This window comes from Artemia sp. Qi Xiang Cuo, chromosome 19, assembly GCF_049724085.1.
Source record: "Artemia sp. Qi Xiang Cuo chromosome 19, ASM4972408v1, whole genome shotgun sequence".
NCBI lineage: Eukaryota > Metazoa > Arthropoda > Branchiopoda > Anostraca > Artemiidae > Artemia > Artemia sp. Qi Xiang Cuo.
In genome coordinates, this window is record NC_142812.1 from 5,608,123 (window position 1) to 5,620,868 (window position 12,746).

The window sequence follows — 12,746 nt, forward strand, 5'->3', positions numbered from 1 at the left end:
TATTCTACATATTATGAAGTAAATATTGTTTTCTTAACGTGTGTACTTCTCAACAGCTCCTATTCAGGGCTTATACCGAAACTGATTTTTCAACTTAGGTGAATCTCTCGATCTTAATTTCAAACGTGCTGAAGCCACTTAAACTAAATAGTATGCTGTCACACTTAAACAGGTCCTTCCATGTTGTAATAAATACAGTGGTGGTTCTGACCTCTCTTGCACCCGGGGCAAAATATTGTTTAGCCCCCCCCCCCGGTCTCCCAAAAAATTTCAGGTTAAATTTTAACAAAATTTTCAATTATTAACATGATTATTTTCAACTTATTATTGATTAATAATTTACGTTTTAATTATTTTTAGTTTATTTTTTAAAGTATTTAATCGTTCTAATTTAATTAATATTATTTAATTATTTTTTTTATTTTCTAATTTATTTTCATTTTATTAATTAATTAATACTTTATTAATCATTTTATTTATTAACTGTGTCCCTTACTTTATTTTAATAAAAGTAATATTCAAAAAATACTAATACTAAATGATTGTAACGGTTAGATTATGCGAAATTTCACGCCCCTAAAAATTTCTGCGCCCGGGACAAGTGCGCCCTCTATTTCTGCCTTAAAACCGCCTCTAAATAGATATCGCGAAATTGAAAGCAAAAGATGTGGTAGAAAATTGTGATTTCTTTTGTTTTATAAGAACTGACAAAATAAGAATGGTGAGAGCCAAGACTAGACACATGCGCATGGAAAATCTCTTCTAGCCCTCATTCTCCCCAAAATTGTCAAGATTTATACAGTTCTGACCGTAAATTCTTATTTTTCACGTATCGTACCAATCGATTGCATTTTTTCTAATTATTCTCCCCCATTCAACTGAAATGATTTTCTTTACTAATGAAGCATATAAAAATTGATTTCTTTTAGTACCCGAGTGTAAAGTTTCAAGCAGATTTTCGGCATAGTAATTTTTTTTTTAAACAAAATTGTACCGAAAGCTGAATAGAATCTTAATCAGGATCTATTTATAAGACTTGTTTTTGGCAAGAAATATCCGAAGGTAGCATTAGGTAGATAAGAATGACCCACAGGATAAATTAATAGTTTCGCAAGGTAACGCATATACTGTTAAAGGTTTGGACTGTAATTGATTAAGACAACAGGCGTACGCTGGGAGTGGGCCTCGGGGCCTAGGTCACCCCAAAATCCCAAATTTTTCCGAATTCCTGGAGATTTCTGATTCAAATTAATACATCCTCTCCCCCCCCCCCCGAAGAAAATGTTTCTGCGTGTGCCTTATAACGACACCAAAAAAGGTTGCAGCAATTCGAAAGGTGTTGTGTGCCATTTTTTGGTAAAACTTAGATTTTGCCCTATTACATTAAACTAAGCAAGTTCTATCGATTAATTCAGTTCTCTCTATTTTGTTCTCAAGATGTTTGTATTGTCGTTTTTTCCCTAGAATGCATTATACCCTCGTTTGTATTCGCTATACAAAGAACACATTCTAATGACAACACAAACGCCAATGTTTTTCAGTTTTTTGTTTCTTTTACATGATTTAGGTAATGTAGCACGACGTCTTTTGAATACCGCAGTCAGGTGTCTTGTTGTCTCTAATTTGCAACGTCAAATATGCTTAAAAACTAAATGTTGCTTTAAAATTAAATCAAAACGCACTGTGTGTATGCTGGTTGCCAATAAGACATATCAGCAATATCCGATGAACGACTGAACGTATTAAGTTCATACTTTTATTCAAACTTCTATGCTTTTGTTACTACTTCTGCTCTTGAAATTTAACTAAATCAAAAGTGTTAGTGTATCCAAGCTATCAAAGAGCATAAATGGAATTTTAGGAAATGGTATTAAGTTTTATTTTTCAGGACAACTAGAGAAGGTATAAAATTAAATTAAACACTACTATTTGTGCCAAGATTTTCAAAGGGGTGTATTTTGCTAAAAAAAAAAAAAAAAAAAAAAAAAAAACTGTTGAAAAACTTTCTCCAGCATACAAATAGCAGGTCAAACTGTAAATTCTTAAAGGAAAAATTGAGAAGATTTAAACTATTATTTTCTTTTTCCCTGAAAAAGACTGTCAATATATACAAAACAGAAATTAATTTAAAAAAAATTTCCACACTCCTATACCATGGCCGTATCCAGGGGAGGGGGTACCCGGTTTGAACCCCCCCTCTCTCCCGAAATGTTTGTTTGACTCGTAAAAACGTAACAAAAATGGGTGTAAACAAATTTTGTATGCCTTTTTTGAGGTTTTTTATGTACCCCCCCTAAAAATAATGTTACTTTTTACTCTCATAATAACAGCGTAGTCCCAGAAATGTTCTCGGAAATCAAGAAGGGTTAAATATTAATTTTACATTTCTTATGCGTTTTTTGTTTAGAAAATCGTCGTTTTTACGTATGAGGAAACCTAAGATTGATCTAGAAGCAAAAATAGGGTCTAGGCGTTTACCCCCGAAAACACCCTCCCCTGCATAAAATACACCCTCCGGAAGAAAATACCCCCACGCAAAAAAAAACGGAAATTTCAGGGGGGGGGGGGTAAACACCGGTTCCTGCAAAATATGCTTATGTTGAAGTCGTGGTACCTAAACCAAACAAGCACAGCAAAGTTATATATTTACATTTGCTGTCCAGACGAGTGTATAGGCTACCGAATGTTTTAGGAGCAGCACTGGAGTTGAAAAAAGATGGACTACGTATCACTAAATAGAGCCTCAATGGAGCTAAAACTCCTCATGTGCGGGTCTTTTGGCCTGCTAAGCAAGGTGGAGCTTTTGATTTGAGTAGTGGAGCTTTGGATCTTTCAATTTCTGAAATAAGTATTTGCTGTACTCTGGCGCCGCATTTTGGTGGCAAAAGCTTGTGGAATTCGAAATATCCTTTCAAGCAAACTTTTTTCGAACTTGTTGATTTTGTTCGTAGCAACACTAAGTATACAAGGATGTATGAAAAACCGAAGAAAGGACGGACTGAAGGGGCACAGGACCTGAAAATTTCACCACCCCCTTCTCATTATATCACAAAATGTTATTTTTCTCACCAATAATGTATCGCTCTTCATAATGATGCTCCCCAGGCGTGTACGCAGGGGGTGGGCCTTGGGGCTGCCCCCTGCAAAATCCCAGATGCTCCCGAACACTTATTATTACGTTAAATTATTATCACAACTTATTATTGCTTATCTTATTATCAGATCAAATTTGTATTTTCTTATTACCCCCCCCCCTTCCGAACAAATGATTGCGTGTTCATGCCTGCTGCAGCCGTGACATCACTGTATATATAATTAGGACATCAGTGTATATACTAATTATATACACAGTGACATTAACAATTGGTGTAGAAGATCTAACATCGTCTGCTATTATAGAATTGGCCTTAAAGACTAAAAAGCAAGCTGACAGCTGACTACAGAGCCTTGTCCATCCATTGGAGCATAAGCTAACTTTTAGATAAAATTGGGGCTAGAGCCATCCTGAAAAGATACGTAAGAAAGGGGGGTCAGCCCCACATAAACAGTAAGAGAGGTTTCTCCTGACTCATTTAAGCTTCTTCTTTTAATATGCCACAGTTAGGATGAATCTTAATATGAAGGGCATCCTTCCAAAAATTGGAGTTTTAATAGATGATAAGTAAGTTATACCTAAGTTTTGCATCAGTTCTGGGACACACGCGGGGGACCTGCCCTCTCTCCCCAATTAAATAAAATAAAATAAAACCTAAGCTATCTTGAATTTCGGGGCACCTCTTATTTAAGTTACCAAATAAAATTATGTTTTTTTTTCAGTATTGCTCTCCCCCCTGAAACAATTCTCAGTACTGTTGTATTATCTGTAACACACGCGCGATATTGTATAGCGAAGATGATACAAGAAACTAGTCATGCAGGTTTCTTTCAACGGACAATTCCTATGCCGGGCATTGCAAACAGTGGTTTAAACTTTAGTTTTTTGGGGTTCAAAGGGGCAAAAAAGGTACCTAGGTTAGGTTAGATTACGTATATATGTTTCGCTGGTACTTTCCCATTATATGGGCCTCTCTAAAAAGTCAAGTTTGGTTAATGCTAATGAAATAAAATAAAATAGGATGAATAGTTTAGAAACAAATTTGGGCTATATATTTGCACATTAGGGGGGGGGGGATAAAGAATAGCATATATTAAATACATAACCTAACCTAGGTATCTTTCCCCCCTAAACCCCAAAAAACCACAGTTTAATATTGGATACGCAATGCAAACCACGCTGTCATTGCCTAGTCTACAGCGGTTATCATGTCAAAAACGGGTTTTATCATTGCCTTCTCTACAACGGTTAACCCTTGAGGCCCTTATAATGGGAAAGTACCGTTTTGCTTTACCCCACCCCCCTGATATGCAAATATATAGCCGAAATTTGTTTCGAAACTATTATTTTTTTTCCTACTTTGTTTTATGTCATTAGCATTAACCAAACTTCACTTCTCGCGTGTGTTACAGATAATACAACAGTACTCAATTCTCTATTGCCCCCTGCCCTGACAAATTTTTGCGAACGTTCATCCCTCCTAGTAATGAAAAGTACACGAATATTACTTAGTATCCAGTCCCTTGAGAAGCAGTTACTGGTGCATTGCAGACGAAGAAATTACGCAACTACTTGGAATCGGTCATTGAATCCTGTTTAGTCTCGAAGAAAAAAATCCTAAAATTGTTTTTTTAAACTTGCATCATTTGGCGTAGCTTTCAAATTAATCATAGTATATATTTTTCTTTAAAGGGAACTTGATGCCAAGTGGAATTGGCAAAGTTTCTGAAACTAGTTGTGCGAATGCAGACATGGCGAGTAATTGCAGGTATGTTTTCCTTTGCCCTTTTTAGACCATCAGTCTGTATTTAAATAAGTTTCCATTTGACGTTTTTTATTATTGTACCGTTAGCTGTCCAGCCAAAGGTAGAAATACGCAAATATACTTCATCAACTGAAGAATTCGAGGTGGTTTGATTGGGTTTATCAAGGAACCGGGTTCTCCTCAATTCTGAAAATTGATCAGGTAGTTACAAGTAAGTAGAAGCTTTCAGTGTTCCAAGAATTTTGTTTTGTTAATTACTGGTACTCCATTGTTTGGAAGACATCATTTGAGCATCAGTAGCCTTCTACGCCGGATTCATTTCAGGGAAGGCCCGAATTGAACAAAAACATAATAAAACAGGCGAATTATTAACAATTTATTTGACAATATGGAGAAATGTAATGACCATTCGGATGGGGCGGATTGTTTGATGTCACCTGTCATCAGAAATATGACTTTTAAACCATTTCTTTTCCCTCTACCTCCCCCCTCTCTCACTCTTGTGCTTTTTCCTTTAAGGTTACCTACCTTGAATGGCTACCTACCTTGAATGGCCCAGTTGAAATGCGATAGAAATTTCTTTTTTTCAGCTTAGTTTAGTACTACTGATCGTAATTTCACCAGATGATGTTTTAGTTTTTTTTTATGTATATATCTAGGGTGTAAGTTTTTTTTAAACAATTTTATGTTTCTTTGCACTCACGGGAAGACGCGTGTGCTGGAATTTTTCTGATGATCAAATCAAGAAAAACTTATTTAAAAATTTGAATTGGAAGCACCCAGAAATTTGAAAAATAATAGGATTACTGGGGGGGAGGTCCCCCTGCATAAGTTCGTACACAGGGACTCCTGAAGATCAGTTTCATAAAAAGGTACTTTCCCATTATGCGGGCCTCTCTAAAAAGTCAAGTTTGGTTAATGCTAATGAAATAAAATGAAATAGAATGAATATATAATAGTTCAGAAACAAATTTGGGCTATATATTTGCATATTAGGGGGGTGGGGGGTAAAACATTGCATATATTAAATACGTAACCTAACCTAACCTAGGTACCTCCCCTCCCTAAAATCCAGAAAAGCACTGTTTAATATCGTATGCGCAGTGAAAACCTTACTATCATTGTCTGCTCTACAACAGATAAGACGTCACAAAAGGGGTTTCATCATTGCTAATCTATAGTGTTTAAGCCGAGTGGCCCTGATAATGGGAAAGTACCCATAAAAATTGCAAAATTGCCGTCTCCAAATGCACTTTATATTTTATGCCCCTCCCCTTGAAATCTAGCCAATTCCTGAAACTGTAAGGAAGGAAAAAGGGGTGAAGAGAAGGAGAGACTCACTGGCGTCAATTACAGGAGGGGGTTCTTTTTTGTATCATCATTGAAAATCTGAAAAGGCCCCCTTATAGATCTTAAAAGAGAAAGAGAGAGAGGTGGGGGAGGGACATGTAGAAAGTAACAAGTCAGTTAAGAGTCTCAATTCCTTTTATGAATGGGCGTTTTAACTTAGACACACTATTTACAAATCATAGACTTTTCGAAAACGCCTGTTTGCTTGGAATAGCAAAAAGACTTCCTTTCATGAACATTGATTCTCCTAGGACCAGATAATTTCATGAGTATTCTGTAAAACATAGATACTAATTTATAAGTCTCTAAAAGGTCTTTTGTCAGCCTTGATATCGATTACTTTTAATATACATTTACATTCTCTAAAAAAACAAACTCGAGCAAGCTCAGTTTTCAATGAAGTACTAGTTTTTTTCAATTCTGCAAGTATTGAAAAATATCCCAAGTTTATTTAAGCTAGTTTGTATATACATGTTGCGTAATCCGCGAAGCAATTATTTTTGTTCATTTTAAGTTTAAGCCCCATTCTTTACTTCCGCAAGAAAAATAATTGCTTTTTTTTTTAATTAGTTTTTGCTCGTTTTTAATTTTTCGAACAAACAATACAGCTTACAAAAATATTTTCTGGTACTTATCGGTTAGCTGGAACACACGGGATTTTTTGTATAGCATCTGCGCTTATTACCCGGTGTTCATTCCGGTTAGTATGCATTGTATAGTAGTCTGACAACACTAGGGAGGTGTTGCTCACTCCGTGACAAAGATTTAAACTTTATTTTTTTGGGGTTTAGGGGGACTAAACTCCAGTTTTTTGGGCTTTAGTAGCTAGGTTTGGTTAGATTGCGTATTTAATATATGCTATGCTTTACAGCCACTCCCCCCTCATAATGTGCAAATATATAGTCCAAATTTGTTTCTAGACTATTATATTTTCATCCTATTTTGTTTTCTTTCATTAGCATTAACGAACTTTTCGCGTGTGTCTCAGCTAACCGATAAATACCTATTTTCTTTTAATTTAGGCGGTGTAAAGATACGAAATTAAATACAGGCTGTACTTCCGACCTCCCTTAAACTTCCCCTCAAAACATTTGCAACTGTGTCACACAGCTAGAGAGCCCCAGATATCTTTGGAAATTTGTGCACACCAAATTGAATTATTTTCATGAAAATAACCGCCATTTGTTTTTCATTTTGCAGTTCTTGTTTTCGTAACGCGTTTTTTAGTTTTCGCTTACTAAGGGGGTTGAGAATGGCCCCCGGCCTTCTTATCATCCATTACAGCCTTCCCACTCCAGAAGATGCCATAGCCCATATGTCACTTTACGATGGAGTCATTAAGATGAAATTGTAAGAGGCACATAGAGAGGGTAAAAGGATGAAGATCCTCCTCAGCCATTGCTGGCGCATAGTGCGTCGAATCGACGTTTTAGTTTCTGTTTTATTTTTTACAGGGACAAGTAGCAAGCTTGTCGCCCAACCTTCCTGCGGCAGGAATCGAAACAGAGAGATGTAGTAGCTTTTCATTTAGCTATTAAAAATCTCTGCGATCTTGCGGAAACCTGCTAGTCCTGGCATAGAAAGAAATTAATAATAACTATTAAGATTTATACTAACCAGGAAGAAAAGTGATTTTCCCTCTGTCATGCTAACCTCCAGTTGAGGGTCTTAGACCATAGCGTCCTGGGCGGCTTGCTTTCCATAATTCTTTGTTATATTTTTCCAGGATTTTGTTACTAAAGTATTATATTTTCATCATATTCTAGTATATTTGATTAGAATTAACCTAACTTCACTTATTGGGTGTGGTCGCTATAACACGAAACTAGCATTAATTCTATAGAATTTTGAATTTAGATGATGCCACCCTATAAGATTGTTTTAGGTTCAAGCGGAATATATAGATTGAATAAGTTTAGCCACGAATATTAAACGTAGGAGGATCATTTTAATTTCAATGGAAAATATAGCAGTATAACCTGTCCTCTACATCTATCATCCTCTCATATGATCCTTCATATAGTGGCATGTCCAGGGTTGCCACATGGTGAGAAAAAGCTCACTAGATTTTAGTAATTTTTTGATTGATTTAGGGATTTTCTCTATTAATCTAGTGATTTATATGCTGATTTAGTGATGTTTTTGTTTAGGTAATATGGAATTTCACTAGAAATAGTGATAAATCACTAGAGGTGGCAACCCTGGTCATGTCTCGTATTGCTCTAATTGGAAACAAATCTACAAATAATGAGTTATTCAGCAATATATTATTGAAAATCAAAAGGTGACTCATTAACCCCTCGCTTAGTTTATGTAATTGATACCCATGGGGGGGGGGGGGTTGGACGGATAAATTATTTATAAAAACGAGAAATAATAGTCACTGTAGCGTAGAGAGTGATAATTTGGGAAGTATCAATCCCCTTATTATGTAAATATGTTTTGCCATGGACACAGTTTATAGAATTATCCAGTAAGTTTATCCCAGATCATTTCTGGTCTTCATTCTCGTTGCGAACAAAAAGCTCCTCCCACTTACTTCTGCATTAGCGGGTTAGTCTGTTTCCGTCAATCAATGAGAAATGGTTACAAAGTGCATTCGTAATAGCGGGTTTCCACTTATTTCCGATTATTTCTATTATAACTGTAAGTTTCGCGTCCAAGAGGGTTACAAATTGTATTATTCGTAATAGCGGGTTTCCACTTATTTCCGATTATTTCTATTATAACTGTAAGTTTCGTGTCCAAGAGAAATCTGACTTGTCTACCCGTGAAAAGATCTGATGCCGCTTATGTTTATATCTGCAAAAACGTTCTCTGGAGCACTCGAAACCCGGTTCGGGTTTTTATAATGGGTGAGATAGGGAATGATCATACTGCTAATTCTATAAACTGTGGTCATGGATTTTGACTTTTTACGAAAGGCGTCACCCAGCCACATACGCAGGAACCTAATTGGGGACCTTACAGTATTTTTTTTAAGGGGGAGGTGTGACAGGTTTGCAAAAATGAGTAAATAATATACAAAAACTGGGTAATTTGAATAATTACGAATACAGGGAAAGTCGGGAAAACCGGGCCCGAATATCCCCTTCTCCATGCATGTGCCTGTTTTTACCTCTGGGTAAATTCATTTTTAAGTAGAGATATAACTGCAATCCATACTATACATTACCCCCTATATATATACTCTTTTTTTTATAGCGCTGATATGAAGAAGGATGACCCAACGGGCGAAAGTGATACGGGCTCTTCAGACTCGAAATATGGATCCGTAATATCCAAGAGGTCCGTGGACGAAGATAGTTGTGGGGAGGAACAGAAAAAAAGACGAAGACGGAATGAAGAGGGGAGCTCGAAAGGAAGGAGAGGTACGGTGCTCTTCGTTGAGATAAACTAAAAACAACTGAAAATATGGACCAGGTCTTGGGAATACCCATTTGACATTGATCGTGGGTCTGACAATTATAGAAAAACTCATTTCATTTTTAGGCTCGCTTATGCGAGTGTATAGGGTGATGCTCATTTCTCGGCCCGCAGATCTTGTAGCTATGAACACGATCCTTTGTGCACGGATTGAAGGGGAATGAAATACTCTAAATAGCTAAAAAAGGCAAAGTATTTAAAAATATTGAGGTACTCGTGCATTATAAGGTAAACACCGCTATAGACTGTACAAGGAAACCAAACAGGGAACCCTTCAAACGAGTATTTGCAATAGAGAAATGGAATGCAAGGCGTGGTTTTCATTGCGTTTGCAATATTTAAACTGTTTTTTTGGAGGGGGGTGGGTTTAGGGGGGGGAAAGGTACCTAGGTTAGGTTAGGTTACGTGTTTAATATATGCTATGCTTTACCCCCCACTCCACCCCTAATAAGCAAATATATAGCCCAAATTTGTTTCTAAACTGTTATATATTCATCCTATTTTATTATTTTTCACTAGCATTAACCAAACTTGACTTCTTTCGCGTATACCATAAAATGCACAAGTACCAATATTGGAAACTGCGGGGTGAATTGAAAAAATCCCAAATTCTTTTGAGATTCATTCTTAACCCCCCTCCCCCCTCAAGGGGATTTTTTCTTCTGAGATCATACCTACTGGGAGCCACGCCTTCCCTAAAAACAAACAAGATATGCTGCGTTTGTGGCAATACCTTAGTATCGCCGGTATTATCTGCTTTAATATATCGCTTAATAAATGCTTAAAGTACAGCTAGTAATGTTGTGATGAAATTGTTCCTCATATTATCTATCGTATATAACCTGTTTCATATGCAGTCAGGGGGTGAGCCTCGGATATCCCTTTTTGAAATAAATTGTCCCATAAAAAGACCGTTGTAATCCTAAACTACCCCCCCCCATCCAATTGCTTTCACTTACTGAAATAAATGTTGACCGTCCTTGAATATTGATCAATAGCGACGAAGATCACTCTGGCTGGCCATTATAAAAACAACAACAATTAAACAACAGGAAATTTACCTAAGACAAAGAAATTTGTTTAAAACAATATTTTGGCTTTAAATTTTAGTTTTAAAGATCTCATTGTATTGTAAGTTTAATTTTATTTATAGACGTGGCTTGCTGAGGGCGGCTTTTGGATATATAGCTGAGAGGTTCAAACAAATTTCACTGTCTTAGGAAAATTCACTGTTTTTGTTTTTATTAATACCCATTGTTTTTTCCCGTCAGGGCCTTGTACTTCAGAAAAATACCTCATTATTACATTATGCTGAAATTCAATAAGCTTCAATAAACTATAGAATAGGATTGGAAACGGTCAAGCAACAATAATTTCATATAATTGTTATCTATTGAACAAGTTTCATTGAATAAGATCGACCTAAATGCCTAAATTCCATAACTTTTCTTAGAACTTAATAAAAATTGAATTCGAATTTTGAAAAGTCAAAATTATCCAAAAATAAGGAATGATTTACTAGTCACAAGGTCCTTGAAAACGATAGGTGACCTCAAATCAATTCAACTCAATTCATAAAGAATAATTTTAACTGTACTTTCTTTATCAACATGTTGGGCAAATAGTACGAGAAACAGACAGTAGCCTTAACAGGGGGGGGGGGGGGTTGTGCACCCCTGGGTATTTTTGCTCCCTCCTAGATATTAGAAAAATACATTTTACACCCCTCCTTAAAATTTTCGTGAATTGACGCCAGTAAAAACAGGTAAAGAAGTTAAATGGGTTTCCGAAATAAATATTTTTTTTTCGTACTTTAAAATAATAGTTTTTTCATCTGGATTCATTTTGTTGACAAACGAAACTTCATTATTCTTAAATTATAGTAAACTAATTTATCAATTCTTATGTTAAATTTCATTATTTTGTTTACAGAAAAAAAATTATATTATGTTGATAAAATTGAAAAATTTGGTAAAAATGGACTGCCTGAAAATTATCCTTTTGTTAATTTTTTTTTTCATTTTATAAAGTCATGTGTTGCCAGCGTGGTGTTAAACCTATTTACTTAGCTAGTAAAAGCTGTTAGCGCTACTGACAATGCTGGACTACCCAGCAGAAAAAAAGAACAAAAAATTCTAAGCATCATAACTTATAAATAACTTATATAATAGCTAAGGCTGGGTTAGTATGCAGAGCATAGCCTAGTTTGGAAAAATCAATGAAAATATACCTGTTATGCCCTTTTGACGGACGTTTTTCGTTTGTCTTCAATCCAAGGCAAAATTATTTCGTTTGTCTTTAGTCAAATGTTAAGTATAAATAGAACAAAATAGATGAAAAGGTAAATCCAACTTTTGATTTTTATCCGTGGTTTATAATTAATTGCAATTTTGCTGGGTAAAGCTAGGTGGCGTTGGTGGTTTCTTCTTAGAGACAAACGAGTTGTGTCTCTGACGAGTTTAAAACACAAACATTTCAATATAGTACAGTTCAAAGAGAAATTTATTATGAGATTGTAAACTGGTGTTTTATCCAAAAGAAAATCTCACCAACACCATATAGGATTTGATCGAGAGTAAAGAACGCAGAATTCTTTTCCTATAGGGCCCATGTGCTCAAAGTAAACTGACCTACTTAAGCTTCCAAGTTATTTCCAAGCTGGCCTATGCCTACTTCATTTAGGCTGGATTTTAGTTAACTGATTCTTGAGGAAGAAAATACAGAATAATCAAGGCCGTATCCAGAGGGGTGAGGGTAGTGGGTTTGTCCCCAAATCTTTGTCCGACTCGTAAAAACGTCAAAAAAATGCACACAAGAAAATTTCTGACGCGTTTTTAAATTTTTATTCTATAAACTCTCCCCCGCCCCCGCCCCCGAAAAAAACATCCCCAACCCTAAACAAAAATCCTGGATGCGGCCCTGAGAGTAATTATCAATAAAAGGAAAATTTCAGCTTAAATTATATTGCGTTGTAGATTAATCGTATTAGATATCGTCATTTTAATTGAAATTTCCTACTTTTTTAATGAAGTCGCCAGACGCTACGCTGTTAACGCAGACGCAGACGCTGTGACGCAGACGCTACGCTGTTCCCATGCTAATTCACTAAAG

At 36.0% G+C, this 12,746-nt stretch overlaps 1 protein-coding gene across 4 annotated transcripts in view; it reads left to right on the forward strand.

Moving 5' to 3' along the window:
* LOC148940428 (ankyrin repeat domain-containing protein 12) overlaps nucleotides 1–12,746 on the forward strand; it is a 118,002-nt gene that overhangs the window by 68,848 nt on the left and 36,408 nt on the right. For 2 of the 4 annotated variants that reach the window (XM_089104768.1, XM_089104769.1), the window contains 2 exons: nucleotides 4,787–4,862; nucleotides 9,414–9,580. In XM_089104768.1, coding sequence (XP_088960894.1) covers nucleotides 4,787–4,862; nucleotides 9,414–9,580 — 243 coding nt within the window. Of the gene's footprint in view, nucleotides 1–4,786; nucleotides 4,863–4,932; nucleotides 5,071–9,413; nucleotides 9,581–12,746 lie in introns of those variants that run through there. The other 2 variants (XM_089104771.1, XM_089104770.1) reach the window with 2 other exon arrangements.